Source organism: Acipenser ruthenus, chromosome 26, assembly GCF_902713425.1.
Source record: "Acipenser ruthenus chromosome 26, fAciRut3.2 maternal haplotype, whole genome shotgun sequence".
NCBI lineage: Eukaryota > Metazoa > Chordata > Actinopteri > Acipenseriformes > Acipenseridae > Acipenser > Acipenser ruthenus.
Window position 1 is genome coordinate 21765076 of NC_081214.1, and position 26666 is coordinate 21791741.

The 26666-nt window shown below is 37.6% G+C and overlaps 1 protein-coding gene across 7 annotated transcripts in view; it reads right to left on the reverse strand.

The window, feature by feature from the left end:
• The window catches only part of LOC117430578 (protein diaphanous homolog 2), a 408548-nt gene that overhangs the window by 379288 nt on the left and 2594 nt on the right, over window positions 1-26666 (reverse strand). For 6 of the 7 annotated variants that reach the window (XM_059000925.1, XM_059000921.1, XM_059000924.1 and 3 more), the window contains exons 3-4: window positions 3985-4017; window positions 1829-2005 (exon numbers count right to left, since the gene is read on the reverse strand). In XM_059000925.1, coding sequence (XP_058856908.1) covers window positions 1829-2005; window positions 3985-4017 — 210 coding nt within the window. The remainder of the gene's footprint in view (window positions 1-1828; window positions 2006-3984; window positions 4018-26666) is intronic. The other variant, XM_059000922.1, reaches the window with a different exon arrangement.

Genomic DNA, 26666 nt, shown 5'->3' on the forward strand with positions numbered 1-26666 from the left:
TTATTTTGATTCTAACCGCTAATTATTTGAACAATGTCACACGACTCTCGTAATGTATAATGCTACAGACCTCATTAAGACGAAGCAACAAATATTTAAAATTAGTATATTGCGGCTGTCTTCATTAACATATTTTCTCAGTATATACGACAACATTTTCACCTTGTTATGTGTCACAACGAAAATGCTAAATTGCAGTATGTTTGCACTGCGACTGGCCCATCTTAGTACACCTACCCCCAAATGCAAGACCAATCCTTAAAATACTCCACAAGGGGGCATCATTCATCTGTTTAACAGCTCAAGCGTTAATTATAATCTGTTCAAACATTATTGGAAGAATATGTTTATAAACCACATATACTCCATCTGCAAAGCAAATGGCGAATGTGCAAATAGCATCTGCGGTGATAATTGTATTTTGCAAGGAGTGGGCCAGGAAGGTGGTTATACAGGATACAACTGCAGCAGCTCTAACACAATTCTGTCAATGTATCAAGCACATTTACTGCCACAAAATGCTTGTCCGTCTTTCCATGATTAAGAATGCAGAGATGGCATGCAGCGGGAGGGATTCGACCAGGCAAACACCCAAAACCATCTGAATTGTTCTAACTATCATCCTGAGATTGTGCCAAATGTATGCATCAGCACAGCAACTAATACCCTAATCTTACATGCGTAATTACAATGACTAGCACTAGCTCTTGTCTAATGAGGTGGCAGAACACAGAACTGCCTTCTGACGTGTAAACACTGTTGATCCAGCCTTGTGGAACTGATGTGAGAGCAAGCCAGCCAGCCAGCCTCCCCGCTTCACTGCTTCTATAGCTTGCAAACAGTAAAGATCTCCATTTCTTTCAAAGGGAGACCTTGTACTTTCCTGTGCACCGGGGTGTGCAGTCCGAACAGAACTGGGGCTTTATTTCAGGATTGCCCCAAGGGTTCCACGGGCAGAATCTTCATAGAAAGAACCTAAATCTCCAAACACTGTGGCTGAAGTGATAAGGCAGGAAGCAAACAGATGTAAGCTTTAAATCCTGGATAAGACATTGACAGGCGGGGGACTCCTGGGTGGTGAGGGGTGCAAGGGAATAGGATGACAATAAAAAAACAAGCCACCTTTTTTGTTAGGCATACTCCAGGCTCATAAAATATATGAAGCTTTTGACTCATTGTAAGCAAGGCAGTAATGTTCCTGTTGAGATGTTCTGAATTATACAACAGCTCCTTAAATTCAAAATGCAATATTACTTTGCGTACCCTTATAGTGTGCACTAACCAGAGCTAGTTCTGTAACTAAATGGATTCAAGATGCCTTTCAGGTGGAGCTCTTATCATATTCATTAGCACTAGTAAGAGTTCAACAACTTTAGTGTAGCTTTTATTGCTTCAGTCCGATTAGAAATTAGCACAACTGAAAGGAGTGCTAACCAAAGTTTTAAAATCGATGTTTTAGCTTCCTTGTTACAACAGCAGTATCACTGGTCACTCTTTTCTGCTTCTGAAGAGTTTTTAGCCCACAGTATAGAGCGGTTTTAGGAGCAGAAGTTAACCTGCTATCCTGGTACGAAACCCATTCCTGTTCTGCAGCTCAGATTCAATGCAGTTGTCTAGCTGCAAATCGACAGCACCACACAAGATACCAGAAAGAAGAACGCTGACGCTAATGCTCATGAGAGTTAAGAGAATGGCTATAAAAACCTTGGTTCTCTTTCCTACAGTCTGTTAATGGAGATGTACTGCAGAGATTTCATTAACAAAGTCACCCTGAAGGGCGCGAGCAGGAGTCACAGGCGTCTAGAATGGAGAAGGGAGTGGTGCTTACCATCATCTTCTCAAAGAGGTCGAAGATCTCCTTCTCGGACAGGTTCATGGATCGCTCGTCGAAGAGGGGCTGCGGGGCGGGCAGCTCGTTGGCAATGGTCAGCGGGTCTGTCGGGTGCTGAATGAGAAGCTTCTCACGCTTGGGAACCGATTTCCTTAAACTGGTGATTCTGTCCCGCTGGAAATGAGCAGAAAAGAGAACTACAGATAATCACTGCGTTTTAGGAATATATACCATGTATCTGTGTGGCTGCCTGTCTATCAGTGTGCAGTATTTTTTTTTTTTTTTTAATAGTCAATATTATATATCTATGAAAACATATATATATATATATTATATATATATATAATGTGTGTGTGCCAGTTAACAGTTAATAGTCTCCTTTGTTTTACTGACTTGTACAAAATAAAAATCAAAAAATACCTGTGAATTAGTGTAGGGCTCTTATATAGATATAAGTATAGTACATGTACAGCTTACTGTAAATATGACATAACCATCAATTAACCAAAAGTCATTTGTAACAAATTCAGAATGATAACATGTTTGTTGGACTTGCCTCAAATGGATTAATGTCCAGTTCGGTAGCACTCACCCTTTGACAAACTGGTCAATAATTTCTGCAATTCTCAATGTGGAGGAAACATGCGAGTAGTCCTTTTTTTGGCTTTCGTATAATAAATGTTTTTAAAGGGCTAATGTGAGTTTTTGGTCCAAAGACATACAGTATGATATATATCATGTGTGTCTTAATGCTGTCATGGTTTAGAAGGAACTTGAAAAGGAACTGTTTTTACAAAATGTCTTTCATGCCTGGAACCTCACAACTCCAGCTCTGGCAATGTGTTAATCACTGTGCTTTTCATCTGAAACACTACTTGTTGTAGTAGAAATGAAATGGTTAGGAGTTAGGAAACTGGAGCCCTTTGAGTGCCGTTGACATGCTGGTTTTGGTAGTTGGTGGATATCAACCATCCTAGTAACTTTCCATGACTTCAGTTACTGGTATAATGAAAGATACTAAAAGTATATAGAAGTAGACTAACATATAGCTGGAACGATACAATCCTTTGTTGGCATCATGAACAGGTGTTATGATGTAGTGCAACTGGAATTCATTTAGAATATATAATGAATCCACAAACCAGCAACCAAATCATGTCTCTGGTAATCAACTAGTTGGCTAGTCATAAAAGGCTGCATTAATATAAAGCAAAATCGGTGATAAAAAAGTACTGATGAATATAAAGCTCTCATTGGCATGTAGAAAATGATGTTACCATACAGTACTCTGCATAGCAGCATTACAGCTACATGACCATAGACTCGAAAGAAGATAATGCTGAATAGTAACAAAGTCGCCTCATTTCACACACTTGCTAGCAAGTCTCAGAAAGTTCCAGAAACCATGCAACTAATCTGTTAGCGTTGACTGAGAAGATGGGCGCATGCTTTTTGGAGAAATGTGCATTCTATTAAAATGGGTTATGGTTTACACATCGAGAAGATTGAAATATTTGTGGACATAAGAACACACCAAGTAAGGGCGGGGAAACAAAACTGTTTAAATGAGAAGAAAAAACAAATAGTCCACAAATATTAAAAGAGTAGGTAGCTTCGAATGTCATTTTTAGTTTTTTCTAACCCCCCTTTGCTATTTTCTCAGGTGTTCTGGTATCAATATTGAGTTTTTAGAACTGTTCTCGAAATCTGCCTTTACCTGGCTTTGAGCTTGATTGCAACGGCTCCTAACTGCTTAGACTAAACAGCCTTCCTCATTCCATTAAAACCACGTGATCTTTCGACTCTGCCAGACCGCTCTACGTGTATATAGAGTAGCTGGGGCTGGAGCTGAAGTCACATTGTCACATGATGGAATGGAATGATGCCGGCTGTTCTGTGCTAGCACTTTTGATCTCTAGCTCAAAGCCAAAATACATATGTATAAAATATATATATATATATATTATATATATATATAAACTCAATATTGGAGCAAAAGAACCTAGAACCACTCAGAATGATTGCAAACACCATAAAACATGAGATAAAAGTTCAATGGCATGTAAAGCTAGTTACTCTTTAAGAACTAAACAGAAATCATGCAAACGAAAAGAAAATAAACACGCAAAGAAACAAAACTGGGAACACCTTACCACATCATCAGCCAAAGTTTTTATGTGTATGTTCTGTAGAAGGGAAGGGTAAACAAAACAAATGAGCCCCAGCTGATAATAAAAAACACAGACACAGAATGTGGACATGTGTGTGTGTGTGTATAGATGGAACATACACACAGACATATGCATTGACACAAAAATACATGGAACATGGAAAGACAACCTTGTATCGCAGAGGGAAAATGAGGCAGCCATTTGGTCAGTCAGTGAAAACAGGAACCAAAGCAGCGTACCTGAACATTTTGAAAAGCTACAGGAAGATACTATAAAAGGTGCAGCATTTCTATTAGCAGTTGACCTCCAGTAACGTTACAGATCAGGGTTTGTTAAGTAAACGTCAGAGTTATGCAAGATTATAATCCTGCACAATTTCTAGAAAGCATTTACAACACTTTTACTCACATTTTACTGAAGTATAAAAGTATAAGAATATATTGTAAAGAGAGATACTCAAAAAAGGAAGGCTACTCAAGTAGAATCCAGTAGGACAGATAACTCCATGGAAAACACCAGACCATTTTGATTTATTTTCCAGTATAATTAGAACTATTTAATTATTCATAGGGTACTTTTTCCCTTAAAGGTGCTTTGTGCTGAAAAGACTTCATTAAAAATAGTTTTTAAAGAAACAGTTAAAATCACACTCCATTGAACTATCTACATAACTCATCGAATCTATCCATCTACTGTATGTCAGTTTCTGTTCAGAATTTCTTCCGGGACTTTAACATCTATTATCTCAATGCATTGTCAGCTGCTAGTCCGGGATTTCTGATCGGTAGAGTAGATTGATCGATATGCGTTGGTATTCAGAAATCTCAGTCTGACCCCTCTAGTCAGGATTGAGGAGGCAACAGCCCAAAGTATAATGGAAAGAAGTTCAAAGAACCTCAAAAGACAAGGACTTAGAAACAGGTTTCACACAGGTTTAACCTCCCTTTCAAAATGCTATTCTGGTCAACAAATTGGTAATAAATTTAGTTTAAAAAAAAACAAAAAACAATAATGATGTCACCTCTATTGTTTTCAATTTTATTTACTATACTAATACTAAAATTGCATTTCACTGTGATGTTTCAAATATCTGGATGTATTTTCAGTTTCCCCTTTAAACTCTCTTCAAATGTCTATCAGTGAGTATTGAACACCTCAAAGTAAAAATACTCTGCTAACTCAAAAGTAAGCTTGTGGCGGTTTCTTCATTACTTTAAAACAATAAAACTTCAAAAATGTTGACAGATACGATGCAAACTGCTAACGAAACATATGCCAGCTACAGGACAATACAGTGCAAGTATTCCAACTTACCATCAAGTATCTTTTACGGGCTATGAATGCAGCTGTTGTTTTTCAGTGTTTAAACTCAAACCACACTTTTCAAAAGGTATGCCAATTTATTGTTGACTATAATTTGTACTCTGTTACACACAGAAAAATAAGCAGTTCACCATATGTTGCGTTCTACAATAAAAAGTGCTAATGAGCATAAATTCAGCAAGCTGCAGCCATCAAATTGACTTCCTGCAGTTACATGTGGCATGTCTCTAATATACGGCTATTGTTCAGTGCCTCCAGAACTGCTGGAGACATCTTTGACGACGCTTCCCCCACTGGTACCAAGTCCATAACGCCTCTCTATGTGCCTGCTAAATAAAACCATCAGACTTTTAAACTGCCAAATCAATTTTCTTGTCTCTCTCAAGCTGTATGCCTTTGAGGCATCTGCATTGTAATCATGGGGCTGTTAAATGCTTTGCATGAGTTCAATGTTAGCAGTGGTGTTGAATCTCATTAATATAAACCTGAGGGTAGCTCCTAAAATAGTCCACACTAGCCAGGAACTGCAATATTGAGGTTGTACTTTACCTATATTAAAATAATAATTGATTCTCCGGAGATTAGCTGCCCGTATTTTCTTTGGGGGGGCGGGGGCGGGGTGGGGGTTACATTTATTTTACTAACAGGAAATTCTATGATTGGAAATGCTGGCAATACAGTGCCCTCACTTTTGTGTCAGTGAGCTGTCCCTAGAACATGACTATTAGATTTATTATGCAAATAACAACTATGGCCCGTAGTCTATGATAAAAGATGCACCTCCCTGTTTCACGATGGGAAAGACATTGAGAACAGTTAGGTAGCATTTGGTTGGTACTTCTTTATCTCAAAGCACACAATGTTTCAGGAGAAACCGTCTCAAAAGTGATGACCATTCACTGGCCTTTGCGCTCCAGCGGGTTAGAGAGGAAAATCGTCTGGGCACAGTCCACCTGATCATGCTTCAGCGACCCCGACTGGCCAGGCTGCGCTCGACTCTAAGGGTCAGGACATTGGCCTTGTTCGCTGCCAAGGTCTGGCGGGTGAAAAAAGATTGGACACAGATCTTCAAGAAGTATCATTCAAACTGGGAAATCCTAAAAACTGGCAATCAGAAAAGAAATTCGAGCAATAGGAATCATGAGAGAGTGACCTAAATCACCTGTACGTGCATATAGAAATGGAACTGTAGAGCTTAACTTGTGTATTTTTACAAATTAATATGAAGTAAAATGTAAGTGTGACATACAGGTATGTATGTAAAGACAGACCGACAGGCCTCACTTTCCACTACATCCCTAGCAGGGGATAATAACTGTATCATGATATTTTGGTGTCATCAGTGCAGTAATCTACAGTAAGAGAGCTAGTGTATTGTTGTTTTAAAATGTAATGAAGGAGGGACCATGACCGGGTCATAAAATAGTAGTTTGATCAAAGCTGTTTATGATGCCCCTAGCATTTATATTAGACTGGAAAATACTTAGAGGAGGTAATAAAAACAGTGCAGTGAAGCAGTGATTGGATACTTTGTACAAATAAAAAGAAAGCCAGATGTAACCAAAACAAATTACCTTGGATGATTTTGATGGCTGTGCATTGCTCAAAATAAATTACAAGTAGACCCAAATGTACTTTGTGATCACTTACACAAAAGAGGGAAAGCCGAAATGTTCGAGGACAAATGGCAAAAATACTGTGAACATGTGGAGAAAATTGAAGGAGGATTGAAAGCCGCAGAATAGACAATGAATATTAATCATTTGAGAGGATCATTTGAATCAAGCACTACCAGCACAGATACATAAGAAAAATGATGACACAGACCATTCTGCCTTATTGAAGTTATATTGAATTGGGAGCAAAGTTTGTAAGTTTGCTTTATATACAGATGCAGAATAGTATAGCTGACCACCTCTGCTACTCAAATAATAATGGAATTGTAAATATTAAAAAAAGTAATTGTTCACAATACAGTAGAATCTTGTTTATCCAAACCCTGGTAATTTGAATCTATAAACCATGCTAATTAATTCACTGTTAATATTCCAGCTGTATAAACAAAACTTTAATATCATAATTCTATGATAAGCAAGTAAAACATTTACAGCATCCGCAGTATTGTTTATTTAAAGGATTAATACTTTATTTTGCATTTTTAATATGGTGCAGATTACCATCAATTTGCAAATTAATCCCATCTGTTTAGGATTAGCAAGAGCCTGCTGTAGTTTAAAATATTTAAAAATAAATCATAATGAAAGTTAATACAGCATTATATCAACATTATTGAGAACAGGTGACATTTGATAGCACTATGTAACACATTTTTTGTTCCTGGGTAGTAAGTGTTATTTCCTAATTGCTTATGCCTCAAAAGTATAGAAAATGGCTATTGTTCTCCACAAACTTTGCTTTTGTGACCAGGACAGTGATATTTTGAAATGTACCTATTTCCAATGAGAAAACGAATTTGTGAATTTGTGTCTTTTCGTTCACATAAAGTCAGAAAAAACAACATATGAATCCAAATTAACATTTATTTATACTAAAGTAATACAAAAATGACTACAAAAGATTTAGAAGTGAGTAGTTTTTCGAGATTTACGATTATACTGTAAATCACTTTCACGAATCAGCTCCCAAATGTAGTCTCCCATCATGTTCTCATTATACTGTCCTTGGTAGCGGCGTTCAAAGTCCAGTATATCCTGGTGGAAGCGCTCGCCTTGCTCCTCCGAGTACGCTCCCATGTTCTCCTTGAATTTATCAAGATGAGCATCAAGGATATGGACTTTGAGGGACACCCTACAGCCCATTGTGCCGTAGTTCTTCACCAGAGTCTCAACCATCTCCACATAGTTTTCGGCCTTGTGATTGCCCAGGAAGCCCTGAACCACTGCGACAAAGCTGTTCCAAGCCGCTTTCTCCTTACTAGTGAGCTTCTTGGGGAATTCATTGCACTCCAGGATCTTCTTTATCTGTGGTCCGACGAAGACACCGGCTTTGACCTTTGCCTCAGACAGCTTAGGGAAGAAGTCTTGAAGGTACTTGAAAGCTGCCGACTCCTTATCTAGAGCTCTGACAAATTGTTTCATAAGGCCCAATTTGATGTGCAGTGGTGGCATCAGCACCTTCCGGGGGTCCACCAATGGCTCCCACTTGATGTTGTTTCTCCCCACAGAGAACTCGCCGCTACCAGGGACAGTATAACAAGAACATGATGGGAGACTACATTTGGAGGCTGATTCGTGAAAGTGATTTACAGTATAATCGTAAATCTCGAAAAACTACTCACTTCTAAATCTTTTGTAGTCATTTTTGTATTACTTTAGTATAAATACATGTTAATTTGGATTCATATGTTGTTTTTTCTGACTTTATGTGAACAAAAAGACACAAATTCACCTGTTTTCTCATTGGAAATAGGTAAATTTCAAAATATCACTGTCCTGGTCACAAAAGCAAAGTTTGTGGGGAATAATTGCCATTTTCTATACTTTTGAGGCATAAGCAATTAGGAAATAACACTTACTACCCAGGAACAAAAAAAAAAAAATTTTGTTACACGGTGTAGTCAGTATTATCTTTCCTCACCTTCAACCACCCCATGTACAAATGCAATGTTAGAAAGTTTATAAGCAACATCACAATCTAAAGTCAAAGATGTACAGGTCTCCAGCACATTATTGCATTACCTATGTGGGTGTACATGCAGTACTGACGGAAGTCTGATTAGTGCGGTTTTTATGCTCCAACACCACTATTTATCCTAAACCATTAAGCCCTCTAGGCAGATCTTTTTAATATGCAAATTTTATGAGCTACAATATACTACAAATAAAGTAAACCAAACATACATTTTCATTAAAGGAATTACTGAAAACTAATTCTGCTTATTGCACTGAATTAAAGAGAAACAATCAGGCTTTACTGCAGTTATATAGCCAGTGCTGCATTAAATACAACTCGAGCGTCAGGCCCTTTGGAGCAGCAGAACCATTTTGAATTAAAGCTGGTCTGTGGTAAGCTGCCAGTTTAATTGCTAACAAACTTTATTACTGAAAGAAAATTAGGATTTAATTTTCTTTATCAATTAAAGAAATGAACAAACCATCAAGACGCAAAAGTGCAAAATCTCCCATGGCTGAAAATGTCTCTGTTCCTATGGTAATGTAATGCTTTGTGAAATTAATTTGGAATTAGTAGAGGGTTATACAATTCTGCAACTCATTTATAGACATTTTGCAGCCTGGAAAGTATTTCTAGAAAATGAAATTGCGCTCACTGCTTTTTTATATAACAAGAACAAGCCCATCTTCCTTACCTGGATAAGGTCAGTCAGACAAAGATATTTGTAGTATGTATAATAATTCATAGGGCCCTAGTCATTTACAGTCATGAGAATACTCTCATTCAAAATTAGAATGAAGTGGCATCACTGCAAATGTTATTAACTTGAACACAATTTCATCCAGCCTACCAAAACGATCATGAACAGTGTTGTTTAAAAGGGACAATTAAACAATCCCCAGGGCTGCAGTGTATGGGAATCTATGAGGTGACATGACCGATCCACTTGCAGTGTGAGATTTGTGTGCAACTATTCAGCTACAATCATGTGAAGGCAGAAGGATCTCTGTGACTTCACAAACGGCATAGGTACTCTTAAAACCAGATCGTCTCTGAACAAGACTATACAACCAACCCTTCCACACCAGACAAAACCCACATCTTTCCACTTAAACAATGCAGGGGGAGCTTTGTGGTCCTACCCACGATAAATCATTTTTTGGCCAGTCAGTACAGAATGGAACACTGTCTTCACTCCCAACCCAAGACTTTGAATACAAAACACTGAATCCAGGCTTTCACAAACCTATCTGATTCAAGCAGCACAATCTACATAAAGGAGGGTTGCAATATCCTGCCTGTTCAGAATGCAAAAAAAAAAAAAGAATGGACCAAAAACAACTTACAGTAAGGAACAGATGTTACTGTTGATCCGAGTAGTTAGTAGCAGAGTTTCTTGCTAGTTTTATATCATTACAATTATCCCTTGGCCTTTGCACTTGCTTTGAAATATGGTCCTGCATTATAAAAATATAAGAAACTAAACTAATGCCTGGTAAACTCTGTCAGGAGACCACAAGGAACCCATGCCTACCTGTGTGAAACTAACACCCCCCCTGCCAACTTCTGTATGATGTATATGCAGAGTCAAGGAAAGCGCCATCTATAATTTTTACAATTATGGAATTAAAACACCAGTACGGAACCCTCCCTTTTGAGAATTAAAATAAGGTATATCCAGATGGTAGGTTTCCAAGGCACAGCACAAATTAAGATATAAAATGAGAAAAGACAGTGAGTAAATACACTACATTTTTCAAACAGTTTTTTGTTCTATGCATACATTTACAGCATACAGTACACTGCACCAGGTTGAGTTTCTGCTGCAATGATCCCTGGCACTGGGATTAGAGTCATATCCCTCCATTTGCATATTACTGTAGGCCAGACAAAAGTTCAAACAGCTACCATCACAAACATGTTTTTAAACACACGCCTGTACCTTACAAGGCTAAAGGCATCAAACACATTGACTGCACATTAAAACATTTGTCTAAGTGTATTACCAATTTTTCTTTTTAGTTCGACTGCTACCACTACTTCTACTGTATATTTCAAAGGCATTGCCTGCAGCCACTTACTATATTTTCTCTGTTAAGGTACCAAGGTAAGTTTAGTGTGTTTGTCAGTTGTGCTACAGTTTCATTAGCACCTCAAGAAAGGAAGCAGGTGAATTTAGGTCAGACAGGTTACACAGTGCATTATTCCCTGCCTAAATCCTTTCACAGTAATCCTATTGGGATGAGATCTTGATCACACAAGCTCTTGCAGGTTGTACATCAACACAGCAATACAATAAAGTGAGTACTTTCAGCATACTTAAGTCACCACTAGGTGGCAGAATAGAACCTATTTGGTAAATTTTCAACAGCACACTGCATGCAGTACAATGAGATGCAGGGACAAAAACTGACCAATTGTTGATGAAGCCCGAGTCTAAAGTTAATTGAGCAACATGGTACGCGTAGATTTGCTGATGATGCCTTGAAGAAAGACTTCCCAAATACTCCCACATCTGAACCGCAACCATACTGAAATAGTTGTTTTCTGGACACTGGCAGTTAGGGGAATTCTGTATTACAGTTAATAAGTTTCCAGTTCTGCTGTAGATTGTTAGGTAACACATCTGTGTTTACACCAGCAGGTTTCAGCTGTATCTTTCCAAGTTGTATAAAACAAGTTTTGACAAAACTGGGAGAGATACAGAATCTTCCATATTTCCAGAATTACTAAATAATATCCACAAATCAGATGGACAAAGTACTTCAGAGATCTTGAGCACCACTTACAGTATCTCACTCTACCCTAGACCATGTTCTTGTCACACTACAATAAACTCAAGCATTACCCAGAATCAGGGGCGTCATTTCAGAAAAAGTCTTGAGTGGCCAAAGTTGTGCAGTGAACAGTCTCTGTCCCAAATAGCATTATTAATGACAAAAAAGCAGGCAGTAATTGGGCCAGTTTACAACAAGATGTTGACAAGTGCAATGCAAAATGCGCAATGCAAGTATTTTTAAAACATGGCACTGTAACAAACTTGAAAAAAAGTCACTCCGCTAATGTCTCATTTTATGGTAATAGTGTAGGGTTACGGTCATAGTTTTCATTGATATAAATTATATTATATTACTGTAGAAATAATAGAATGCAATGTAATCCTGTGTTGTCGATATAATCACTGGACAATGCCCGCCAACGCCATGTTGAGGCTCTGAGCGCGAGCAATTACATCACATAGCAACATAGCCGACTTCATTCCAGACTTGGGTTAGATTAGAAAATCTTATTGTATTCGTTTATGAAGAAAACTTCAATAGTGGAAGACATAATGGAGCATATAGATAAAGCAAAGTGCCCCAGAATGCTGAGCAGGGTTGCAAATGGAGCAGACGTAATTATAATGTGTTTAAAACCACCTGAAATCCATTTCAGGAACGGTAAAAGGAAAACCAAGTCGTGTTGTTTTTTCTTTTGTTTTTAAAAAAGAAATGTCCAAGACCACGAAAGCTACAGCAGACAGGTAATCATTACAGAAAAAGAGATGCAAGGCAGACTGAAGCGCTGCAGGCTCGCAGTTCAAGACATTCCTGATTTTACTGTGAATGTTATGAAGTAATCCGCGGAGAGTAAGAACTCAGGTGGGCCTAATGATGCTCATAGGAACGGAGTGGCTCTTATATGCAGGAATATTTATTTTATCACTTCATCTTAGACTATATTAACAGTTTGATGTTAAGTGTTTGTTAAACACTTTACTCTCTTTAATAGTGTCATTTTAACCTAGGCACAGCAGGATCGCAAACGCTCTATTAGCGTGGCAGACAGAAGGTTAAAGCAGCAGCCCCTAACATCTGCTTTAATAGGCATGTTAAGAAACAGAACTGCTGTCTCTATTTGCACTGGTCCCTTAAATGTCTAGGCCTAAATATGCTTTCTGCCTCCCCATATGTTTCACTGTAGATGATACGGTACGTTAATAAAATGCAGAATTGTATGCAATGTTTAAGGTTATGTCTTTCTTTAAAATTCTGTGGGTTCTCTCACTGCACATCGAGGCAGCCCCAAGCTTACATTCGGATTAGATAATTAGGAAATGTAATAGCCATAGGCACTGCACTGCAGTAATATTGCCAAGTCACCCCAATGAAGGCTGTATTCATCAAAGCAGACGAAGAATAGTACGGAGTTGACTGAGCAAGCACCTTTAAAAGAACGTCTCTGAACATACACAGATTTATTTATTTTTTTGTACTGGGGTTTAAGTTATGTAAACACGCCTCCTTCGAATAGAAGGAAAGCAGCGCAACCTAGTCTAAAGAAGGTCTCAAACACTTACATAATAATACTAAAAATAAAAATATTTAGCAAAGATTTAGTCTAAATGCTAATACAAAGAAGAACCATGTTATAGAAATGACCTGAAAGTACTTGGCTTTACTGCACTGTATGGGGTCAAAATTGTTTTAATTTGATGCAACCATCTGAGGTTATACATTTTAAAAGATCTGATTTATTTTCGTTTGCAAAGTGACAAGCTAAATAAAGAACGTCTCATATGTCATTGCTGCTACCAGATAATACTGAAACTCCATTACACTCCATTATCCAAAGCAAAAAGTACTATATTCTTACACAGCCAAGCTGTCATATAATCGGTGTGTCTGCTGTCCATTCCATAATCACTACATGTTTAAAACCATGAAGCCATACACAATTAATCTGAAAAAGGCCTGATCTCAGTTTGACCCAATTATTCGGCAGCTAGAGGAGGCCCATAAAAAAAAGAAAAAATGACTTTCCATATGCAAGCCTCAGAAATGTGAAACAGGAAACGTTTTTTTCATTGCTGTTTTTTTTTTATTTTTGAAGGATACGGCAGGCAAATTGTAAAGATGATACAATGTGACTCAGTAACCACTGAACAAATGGGATGATCTCACAAAAATACTACAAGAAAAAGGTTGATCTACTGAAAAAGTATTAAAAAAAACTACTGTAAAATGCAACCTAGCAATAAGCGGTCTGTTTTAATGTTTAAAAGCGAGTGTAAAATACCACAGACTTTCTGTTTCAAACAGCAGTTTATTTGAGGACCTCAAGGTCACTAATGTAGGTCGTTTTCCCTATGTGTCAAAAGCATGGGTGGGTTCCACCACCACACCACAAAGCCCAGAGGGACTTCAAAATCAGTGCAGCCCACGCATGGAGGGCAGCTTCATACAGGAGGCGGTTACTAATTTAAAGGTTCAAAGATTAGTTAGTTTGTTCAAATAGACCTGGAAAAAAAGACTGCATAGATTATATATATATATATATATATATATATATATATATATATATATATATATATATATATATATATATATATATATATATAGTCTCAAAAGACTGTTACCCATTAGAGGAAACCTGCACTTACAAACCTGTAATTCTCATGTGCACAGTATTCATATCAGATAGTGTTAGACTGCAGGCTATAATTACTCCAAAAACACTTTTGAATTACAGGTTTCAAATCGAGAGGTTTGTATTTTACATGCATTTAGTCAATGTCCATCTATAAAATGCATTAGATAACACTTGGTGTTGTCTGACACCTAACAGCTACGTTTGCCTAAGGCACCGAAAGGCTGAGGACCCACTTGTCAAATAAGGCCTGTCCCCTTTCCAAATACACTCAAGAGGATATTAAGCTGCACAATTCCACGCACAAAATTAATGGGCGAGCGCTTGGTGTCTGCTTGCTACCTTCTTCAAGCATTCTGTACACTTTGTTAAAAAGCTGACCCACCTAGTTTGTAAACAACATTCTAAATAGGTGGCTTCAGCACAGGAGAAACACGCATTCACACTGTGTCATTGTGAGCCAAACAGGACCCACTCCCCGCTGCTACTGGGAAAACGAAGCAAAATGTCGCTTTCATTGTATTTCCATCTTTGACTACAATACTGCATTGAGCATTCTGGGTAACACTCTGCCGGCACACTTCCTGTAAGAAAATAAATAAATACAAAAATGAAAACAGCACTATAGCAACAGAGTACACAACTGATAACAAATGTGAAAAAAACCCAGGTGAGCTCACAGCTCCAGTATTCACAGGGCAGTGCAGACTAAACACAGCACAGGGTTATGCTAAATAAGGATATTGCACCAATGTGTAAATTACACCCACCCTTTTACGCAGAGTGTGTTTTTTGCATGCCAATAAATGAGTTAATAATGCTTTAACTAGTACTGCACTAACTCGAAGGACAAACACTGTTTTTCTTGGACTAAGTTGCTTTGTAAAATACTCACAGGGTGCCCCCCTCCCCACGCAGTAACCGTGAGGGGGGAGACAAGCAAGTTAACCAACATAATGCCAATCCACCCTTACTACAACAAGCAGCCCACTCTTCCATCTCTGAGAGGAATGCTGTCACCACAGCAGTGGCATTGTGCAATGAAGGAGCCCCCCCTCCCCCACCGAATGAAAGTAGTCCCTTCTACTCAAAGATGTGCATCAAGTAGGATTTGGACAGAAGTGCAGTGCTCTAGACTTCTCTATATAGTTTAATATATGATACATGATCATCGTTGTACCATTAGTAAGCCACCTCTACTGTGAAATTGAAAAGCACAGCACTGATAAGTGTTAAGACCTAAGTTTAAAAACAGCTTTTTCTGCCATATCAATTTTTATTTGATATCTAATGTCTTACAAAAGGAATGGCATATCTGTAGTATCAATACAAATTAAGAACAAATTGTTCTGTTTTTTTTGTCCTAGTATGGTATTTTTCTTCTTTACAAAACAGGCACATAGTTATGAGCTATTAAAAGATATGGAAGTGTTTAAATAGCTGAAACAGAAAACTTTCAGCACTCGTGTGATGACCTTCTCCTCTTTTTAAGGTCCAAGTTCACATTCCTGAAGTCTCAGCTGAAAAATGATATGCACTCATCCATGGCAGTGTTTATTTTCAATGGGAAGTTTTTTCCATTAACACAGTTAAAATCATGGTTCTACCCAAATGAAATGGCCCTAACTTTTTTTTTTTTATATAAAGTTGTTTGTATCACAAATTGTACACCATTACTTCTGCATAACTCAATGTGGGACACCTTTTTTACCATGGAATCTTGTATGCAAAACTTTCACAAAACACTGTAAATGACAGTGTTACATTTAATATTCAACTATATATTACTTTGTTAAACAAGCAACCTTTAATAACAAACACAAAGTTACTGTTGGAATTAGATTTTCTGGTATCTGCAATGATTATTTTCACGTTATTGATTTCTTTAACCCAGTACTTTTTAAGCCAGGTATCAAAGTATATCAGGTATACCCAGATGAGCTACAATAATGATAAACAAGCCAGTTTTAGTCATTTTAGTCCAGCACTTCAGCATAGCATACAGAAATACAGTACTTGCCTGGGGACTTAAATATTATTTCTGTGGTATGGCAGAATTGTTGCATGCTAACTAAAGATTACAAAACAGATGCCCCTCCTCCAAGGCTGTAATGGGGAAGTAACAAACGAACTCTCCCTGGTGAAAAGGTCTCTGTGGTCTTGGAGGCTGACCAACATGCTGTTCAATAAATATATACAAACTTCACTTTTTTTGTTGAATACTGCAATGTCAAAGTAAGGCTTACATTTTTTCTTTAAAAAAAAAAAAAAGGTTTGCTACATAATATTCCAACTTGAACATACTACTTATGTGGTTATCTGCAAGATCATAATACTTTAATTAAAAAAAAAAAAAAAAAAAAACTTTTGTTTTCAATTACTTTTTGGACTGTTACTCAGTTTTCACAGAACCCAGACACTTCAACATGTGGAAGAAATAACCGACGTTTTAAAGTTAATGACTAGTTATACCAAGAAAGAAATGATGTCACCCCAAAGTTACGAAAAACAAAGAAAAAAAGAATCCGAACTTCCTTTCTCACTTCCTGTAAGCCGTTAAAAAACCATGTGTTGATCATTTCCCAGATTTACACTGCACTTTTAATATAGACACGTGTCAAAAGTTTGCATGCAGGTGAAGTGTTACATATATACATTCTTGCAAAAGTCAATGTACTACAACACACATTTATTGTGATCTGATTTATTTGATATTTGGTGCTGGTACATTGCTACAAGGGCTCTTGTTGAAGGCAGAATTTTTGAGTTCCAAATTTGAGAATAGTTTATTGCATTGTGTTAGATTTCCAATGGAATTCACAATGGTTGAATCCAGGGAAGTCCTGTGGGAAAACAGGCATTACACTGCACACTGTAGAAACCGATTATATAAAATAGCTCCCTAGAAAATGAATAGAAAAAGTATATCATGATAACAGAAACAAACAGCAGGAAAGAATTATGTTGACAAGAACAGGTGGCATTCAAGGCTGGGTCACTGTGAGGAATCTATAGCAAACAGTAACTTTGACTTTGAATTCACAGGTTACTTATCTAATGACTGCATCCTTCGAGACATTGACCAGGACAGGTAATGCAAGGAAGGTGTTTTCACAGAAATCCACATAGCTATAGTTCAGTGGAGGGGTGACCCTGTTAAATGATGCATCTCTCCCTTCTAGGTTTATACTGTCGTGCGAGAAAGAGGTGCTTGCTCTAATAAACTCTTCATAGAGAAGAGCAGCGCACGCCAATGTGATAGATGAGGTTTGCCAGTTAGCTGGTCTGAACGAATGAGGTAAACTTTACTTCATGTCTCTCAGATCAGAGACATTTCACAGTTAGCTGAACATGCAAACTGTGCAGGGCTTCATACCAGCAAGCCAAAAGTAATGAGGAAAGCAGAGGCAGAGAAGAACACACTGCATTCACAATCAGTGTATAAACGCTCCTAGCAAACTGTTCTGTAAGAAATCTGAATTTCTATAGCAATCAATTATCATTAAGGTTTCGGTGGAACTAAGAAAAAGATAACAAAAAAGTGTTAAAATGGTAAAACAAATTAAATATTAATAGGAACTGACTCTTAGAATTAGGTACCATATACTGTAATCTGCTGGACAAGAATATGGTATCCGCTACAGTACAACAACATAAAGTATCTAATTGCATGTACAGTGACAAGAAACCATGAAATTATTTGAATTGTGAAATTACTACAGCTGATTTGATTTTTTTGTCAGACAAGTCAAATCACTGCTACCTACTGCAGGATAGAATTGTAGTTTGTCACGACCAAAGCCAGCCTCCAAAACAGCTGGTGAGCTAAGCAATGTAAATTAAATTTGCTCCTATGACCCAAATTCATTGATAGACCACTAAACTGAATCTCCAACTCCCTGGCTAGGAGCCAAAGAATAAAAGCACTGGAGCAGTGATTCAATGGTTTCAAGTTTATACTACTCAATACAAGCTGGGATCAAGATATCATGATATCTGCTGCACCGCTACTGCAAACACGCTCAAGCCTGCATAACCCTGAAACACCTTTACTGACATAATGATGACAAACTACCGTTACTGAACATGGGTAGTACTGAACATTCCGGCGCCTCCTTAAGACTCACCTCTTCAAACAGCACCTGTAGAACTCCTCTGTTTGTATCCTGGGACACTATCACCCTTCATTTAAATGTGCTTTATTTTGCTCTTATCTGCCTCCTATTTTACCGCATTTAATCCTGTACTTCAGAATACTGTAATCTGCCAAGTGTTTAACCTGTAGTATTTTGTATTTAATCATATCCTGATGTAACTATCACTATTTAATCATATACTGATGTAACTATCACTATTATCTGCTGTATTATTGAATTGTGGTTTGTCACACTTGAACAAGTGTTATTGTATTTCTTGCTCTTATTGTATTACTTGTATTGTGACACTTGAAATGTATTTGCTTGCGATTGTAAGTCGCCCTGGAGAAGGGCGTCTGCTAAGAAATAAATAATAATAATAATAATAATAATAATAATAATAATGGAATGCAGGCCTCATGGTGTTTTACTGTTTGTCCACCACATAACTGAAACCACATACAGTCAGACCATACAGCTTCTCAAGGAGTACTGTATACTGGTAGATGCTAAAGGGTAACATTTTAATACCACAGTACTTCAAGAGTTACTGGTGCATAAAAATAAAATCCAACACACAGGAAGACATAAGGAGGCTATAAAAAAAACAATGTACATTCAGGGACCATACAAGAATTATGCACAACCTTTTACTGGTAGCACTGTATATCCAGCGGCTTTTTACCAGTACAGTGTACTGTGTAACCTTCTGACCTGATGTGTGAAACATATGCATACTCACCTGTAGTTTCAGAGTTTACATACTTCAGAAAGTTTACTTCTCTTCGGATACAGAGCTCAGGAATATATTTTATTATTAAAACATCAACCCTGAGATAACCTTGGAAAGAAGATCTAAACAGGCCAGAAAAATGAACTTGATCCTGTCTCCCAGGTCCTGTTACTGATTGTGTTTGGCTCTTGTTACAGGACTAATTATTGCATTTGTCTGCTTTAATTATAAATCATTAGGAGGCTATTGGTTTTAATTAAAAGTGTGAACCACATGTATTCACAGATTCGACACTGGAGTCTCCAACAGACGCTCATTCCATTAATTAGAGCCAAGATGAGAACAAGCTGTCTTTAATAATCACTTGGCAGATATTTAGAAACAGAGATGATTCTCCAGATAACTTCACAAGACCACCCAAAACGCACCCTTTGGTTGGTCTCTTTCCACTGGGGCCATGTACTTTCTCTGCTTCTAGGTGTTTCAATGGTCCTTATTCACACACTGACCATGTCCTTCTGTCCGTCACACTACATGGTGAACTCGATAACGGTCTTGAATTTGTACAACTCCACCCCTAAACATCATAGACTCCAAACCTGCTATATTTTTAACCAACAGATCTCTTCATGTGTGCGCACTGGTCAACATTTGTGTGGTGATTAGATTGAACTGCTTTTGTTTGAGGATTAATAAGGGTGAAAGTAGTCAATCAGTCTTGAAAGGACGTAGAGCAAAATAAACAGCTTGTTAGTCTTTGAGTTTGTTTAAGGCTGTGTTGTCATGACATTGTGACCTTTGAGTTCTGTTCCATACTCCAATAGGTGCATTCAACAGATATATTTTTGTCTGTATGCTACAATGATACAGAACAACCTTGCTTCCATTACTTGGATTACCTTGACTCACTGAAAAACATCTATGCTCACGTCATTTAAATCATATTTACAGATTTAATTTGTCCTTTTCATGAGCAGGAGACACTAGTGCAGTTTGGATTGTGAGAAGTGCTATCTGCGTGGGGGACAGCAACAAGTTTGTCTGGACTGTCTTAATATTTATTGATTTATGACCGTTTCTATTCCCTCATTTAGGCCTAGGTGAATGAGCTACAGTACCTGGCAAAGAACTCTAATGCACACTGACTAGTCGAACTATTTCAAAATGTGACCTATTTCAAATCTTTTAATTAACACAGACATTTACTAATATCTGGTGCATGTTTACAATGATGTTTACCAGTTTCTAATTGCAATAAAAGCCTGATTATTGAGCATTACCTTGGCACTTGATAATGTCTATTTGTAACGCTCTTACCTGCGGCTCTGGCTCTTAACTTTGATGTGGTCAACTACCAGGTGGTATTAATCTCTAATCAGGATTCAATTGCTTAAGTAAACAATGTTTTATTTTTTGAATATAGATGTTTGTTTCAAATGTATGCAACTAGACACTCGTCACTGACTTTTAGGTTTTGCACATTATGAAATACACAATGGATTTTCATTAAACAGTAGAGAGTAGATACAGGCAGTTTGGGGATATACAGTACATACATTGTTAAGAAATGTCATTGAGGGGAAAAAAGAAAACTACCTAACCAAAACAACACCTAAAATATTTACTATCCAATGGGCCCTTATCAACCTCCACCCAGTGGAAAGAAAACACTCAACGCCAAGTTGAATCATCCAGAATCTTAAATGACAATACCAGTATCTGTAGAACACATCAGCGACCAATTCTAGCAAAGTCAGCCAGCAACAGGTGTGAGGCATAAAATGTTCCTCAGTCAGCAGCAGACCCTGTCTAAGTTGGCAGAAATACAGTAAAAGCATTAATTTAAAAGGACAGTGAATAGCCACTCTCTAAATTTTAGATCACGATGCATAGTCTTAGAAACGGTTGCTTTCAAAAAACAATGCATATTCCAGGCTCCAGGCTAAGACACAGAGAAACAAACTTCCAAAATATAATATTAATAAGAGCACACCACTTCTAAATCATTTACTACCCTTAAAAGAGCTGGACTAATTATGCATTTTCACAGGTTTAGTTATGAAAAGGCCATGCATGAATAGAAATAAGAAGAGATAAGAAGTCACCTAGTTGTCCTTGGTGAAAAATACAGCAGGTGTGCGTCTTGTCAATTATATAATAAACAGCAGATTAAGACCCAACCTTCAGCACCAATGTGTCTCCCCAGTACTGCAAGTCCCACATGCAATAAACAACTTCTCCTAAAAAAATAAATGTGTTTATTGCATTAAGGACATAGAACCAATTGAAAAGTTTCTTAAAGTCACAGTTGCATTTAGCAGTCATTGTGGTAGACATGTATCGTTTAACTTGCAATGATTCATTATCAGCTTCCTGGCATGCACTTTCATATTTAGAAAGATGCTGCCGTGAGAATAAAGCCACAGGAAGACAAGCTCTTCTGGGGCAAATACATTGCATGCAAGGTAACATCAGTCAGTCTGGTATCCTTAAACAGACAGGAAATGGGCTGCCAATATACAAGTGTTGAATATGCAAGTCTGTTACCCGGGACAGCCCAAAGAGTCCTTACTTTTGTTTTATATTTTTTTCAGTCTTGGATATGCAGGTGTATGGAGCAGGTGACAGAAGGTTGTTTGTGCACTAGTGTACATAACTTTACAGAGTCACACTAATATACGATTGCCCCTATTTATTTTAGGGTTTAAAAATATGCACTATTCAGTTTCTTTAATCACACCCGTTTGATATTGCATCCCTTGCTCTGGGCTACTAAAATGATGGGGCATTTTCAACAAAGCTTAATAAAGGTTTGCATGAATGCAGCTCGGACTGCTACCGAATAGCAGAACACAACAATTATATTCTTTATAATGTCAGACTTCTTACAGAATTAGAAAGATATTTTTTATTTTTAATTATGCAATATAATTATCTCCTTTAAATTGCATTTTTACAGTAAAGGGGAACGTTGTGTAATAAACTCTTTTTAAAACTAGTGAAACTGACTAAATGTGAACTGAAACAGATAGTAAGGTACTCTATCCTCATTCAAAACATTCACTGTAACGTCATTTGTCTAGAACATGCGTCTTGGGTAATACAAGGAGAGGTGAAACCAACATTTAGTCTAGGCCTATTGTAATTTTTGTAAAATGTATGTAACTTTATGCATGCATGCATGTATGTATGTGTGAGGGGGGGTACTGAAACACAAACACAGATTATAATAAATTAGTAGAGACTCCCACAATGAACATTGTGTGCAGTTGCTGGGGAAACAAACCTAACTGAGTTTTGCATTGAAAAGATTTCAGTTCACTTCAGGCTTTTTGTTTTTGTTTTCTGTCTCGGATTCAAACTCTATGAGAACAAGTGCTGACCTGAAAGGGTTTTCCGATCACAGATAGAGATAAGAGTGGGATGTTTTCAATTTGGAGTTAAAAAAAATTACAAAAATACAAGCCGTTATGTAATTCTCAGCTTCGAAGTCCCAAATCCTTACTGCACATAAATCAAGCCTGGTACAGTACAGTAACTCATTTTATTCCCTGGTTACCCCATGATGCAATAGCTGTTGTTATCCCAGAGACGACTCCCTTCTTATCTCAGGTTAATGGGACAATGCTGAAGAGCAGTTTAGTATGAAATAAAAGGACTCTTATCGAATGCATTCTACTTGCTGTTTAGATTCCCTTTGTATCATTTTCGGTTTCAGTCATTGGATCCTGGTGACCGTTTAAACTCAAATGTTTAAAGCACCTATGTGGCCACAATAGAGTTCTCAGAATTATGACTAACCTCCAAGTACATCTGGTACACCACAGCATAAGCATTAACCTGTCCTCCTGCAACACTCTGCCTCTACTGAATGGAAGAAATACCTCATAGAGCAAATGCACCAAGACGAGTCAGATTACTTGCAGAGTGGCGGGTGAATGGTTTCCCTCGGGTGTGCCAGATGCACTTGGGAGGTTGGTTGTGATTCTGGAGAGGTCTAGTGAAGCCACAGGGATGTTAAAGTCACCAGGACGAGATGACCGAAACAGAATGCAATACACAGTGAACCTAAACAACAGGAAGAATACCACATTGCTCTTTAAAACTAAATGAAAGAAACACCTACGAGCTGCCCAAGTGCGCTGCAAGGAATTCAGCACTTCAGTAAAGTACCACGTCAGAGCAGGGTGACGTGAATGGATCAAAGTTAAAACACAAAACTACTGTCCCACATGCAATATTATTTTAAAGGCCGCTTCTGAAGTGAAGTGTTTTTAAAGACACTCCTGGCTGATCAGCATTCAAGTTTTCAATTCAGGGGTATGCACGAATGAACAGAGAATTTCAATTCAATGTGAATGAATGAAACACACTCACAATTTTACCAAAGTCTGGATTTGTTCTGTCCATTATATCATGGATGCCCTCTTACTGTATTTATTAATATTAAAACCAGAAGGATGAAGACATTTTTACACAACTGACAATAAAATAAAAAAACCTGCATTGTTTCTTTGAATAATTTCCCTGTGAATAAACAAACGGTAACAACTACTGTACTGCACTGTGTTAATATATCTACCCCAGAAGTTACAATGGCAATAGCTGTTTTCACTGATAACCTTTCAGATCTGAAATGGCATTTCTGGAATCTAGGGAATCCAGGCCCAGCCGCAGTTATTTGTGCTGCATCACGTCAAAACAAACATCATTACTACAGGAATATTTGCCTGCGGGTAGCTCCCCAAAACGGTGTTTTAATACAAGGCTTTTAAACTTTTAAAAATATATCAGGCGACTCTGGGCCTAAATAGATTTTTACTTTAAGGATGCCTTTGGATCTGAACAATGAAGGTATATAACTTCATACCATGTGGTTATCTAATGGTTGGATATTCAAAATGATATGGTCTTTGCAAGTTTTACCACAATCCGACATCTAGTCTTCTAGGTATATGAAACATTGCCAGTGATTACTAATCAGAAGCTGCATTCCCTCATTGTTAAAGAACTGCCAATTGCTGGGTATGGACATGCCTATGAGATTACCTAGCACAGTATTTTTCCTATCTTTATAACTGATAATAAACAATTCAGAGCGTCTTTTCTTCCACATAATTTCCGACTCCACATAATTTGGCTCATGTCTGAGTGGTTCTTTTTGTAAATAAAACATTCCTTCTACACAGATATTAAAGGTCTGGCCAAGAACACGTACAGAATTTTTTTTTTTTTTTTTTTTTTTTTTTTTTTCTTGGAGGAGTGAACACATTAAACTTTAGCATTGTCACTGACAGTGTCCCTGCTCGGAGCGATTGAGCAACTCAGTAAGAGAGTGATTCACACACAGTCATACTCATCTCTCACACTGTGAGCAATCGCGGCTGTAAAGAGGCTGCATGGCACCAGCGTCCAAGTGTTTGTGAGAATATTGAAAACAAGCTCTATCCTTGCGGCACAGTTCTCCAGCTCAAGTGAACCAAATTCTAGGGATGTGTTTCCTCCATCTGTGGTTGATGATACACAGACCACATGTGATACAGAAAGGGGTTGCAGTGTAACTCCTGTCCCAAATTGTGAGGACGTGTGTGAAGGTAGCAGACATGTAAACTTTTATTAACCTATGACCAAATTTTTCTCCATGAGGGGATGACCTGGGAAAATTATGTTACCAAGTTTGTTTAAAAACAAATAATGAATTGATGCAAGTCACTGATATAAAACATTCCTACACCCTCGGTCTTCCAGAAATGACCTGCATGATTTCCAGATGTTTTCAGTTCCAGTATGTAAACACTGAAAGAAGCATTCAGTGCAGTGTTGCATGAGGTTCCAGCTGCAGTTCATCCAGAATCATTGTTAAAGGAGTTATAACTGAGGTTTTAAAATCCATTTTATACTTCCTGTTAGAACAAACATCATGTGTAATGCAACTGATAGGATGAGATCAACTAGCTGTTTTATGATAAATACTAAACATCACTGAATAATCAATAGTAGACCTATGAACATCAACTCTTCATATAAGTGTGAAATTATCACGAGTGCGGACGCTGTTATGTTCTGCCAGTCTTGAAAGTCACGTTTTTGTTTTGTTTTTTTAAATAAATTCTAACACAGGTCACAGAGTGTGAAATACTTCAGTTGTATATTATCCTCGTCAGGTAAATTTAAAAAAAAATGATTCGAACCATTCACAGTAGGCAGTGCAATGAAACAAACTGAAATAAAAAGTTGCAGAGTATAAAATATCTCACGTGTAGCTTGTGTCATGATCATTAAAACCACACAAGCAGACACTCGACAAACCCAATATTAAAGTTGCAAGTTATCCATCAGAATCTTTTCATGCATCCCGAGCCATCCAAACGGCATGCTTTAAATGTGTGCCGAGCGCCAGCGTTCTCTTTGGTGTTGTTTTGTTTCATCTTCCTCTACTGCTTGTTTTTTATAAAACAGTTTTAAACCTTGCCCCCGATGCGCTGGTCTGTTTTGTTGCAAGAGGAGCTCCCTTCCATTTAACAGTGAATAAGGCCTCCTGTGGTGCATAAAGCATGCAGCCATACCTAACCAACTCAAAATGAAAAAGCTGTCAAACTTACAAATAAGAAGGTTTTAAGGCATGTCAAGAAGTCTGTAGCAGTACATGTGACTTCTGCAGTCAACTTGTTACATTGCCAAAAATGTGACCAGAAAAAAGCCAACTGAATTAAATTATTCTTTTAGCTACTAAAAACTGATCAGTCAAGCTTATTTGGTCCAACGGGGAGAAAACATAAAAAGAACCTTCACATTTAGACCCCCTTTTTATAAGACGGGGATTTTAGCCAAATGATTTGTCCCACTTAGTGTGATTTAATTGATTAAGCAGTCTCCTGTATTGTATATTCATTTTGTAATGCTGCTGTGTACAAGTATGCACACTGTTACAGTGTAACTCTACAATTAAGTAATAGGGTTACTGTTCACCATATTATTTCATTAATTCCCTGAAGACCAGACTAGCTGCATTGTATTTATGTTACAGTGCTTACTGCTGATGGAAATGCAGTGCATTATTGAATCAGAGTTTAATTGAATGTTTATGTTCCCTTTAAAATACCAACTGTTTGCTTTCCCTTTGGCGGTTTACAAATAAAGCATACAGTATCAACAGGGCTGTTTTGAGCATAAATATATTTTCAGACGAGTGGACCCTCAAATATCAGTACTTCAAGTTCCAAAAAGGAACAAAAGGCCAAATTAATTTTAATATGCAGGTAAGTGAAAATGGTTTGGGTAAACTATAATTTTCTGCACTAAACAAAGCGAATGTGCAATAATATTTCTTTGGGCTAGTTTACATGATCAAACCCCTTTATTATGCAGGAAGTGCACCATACAGCATACAGTTATTAGAGCACTGAACAAACCGTATGTGGTTTACATCA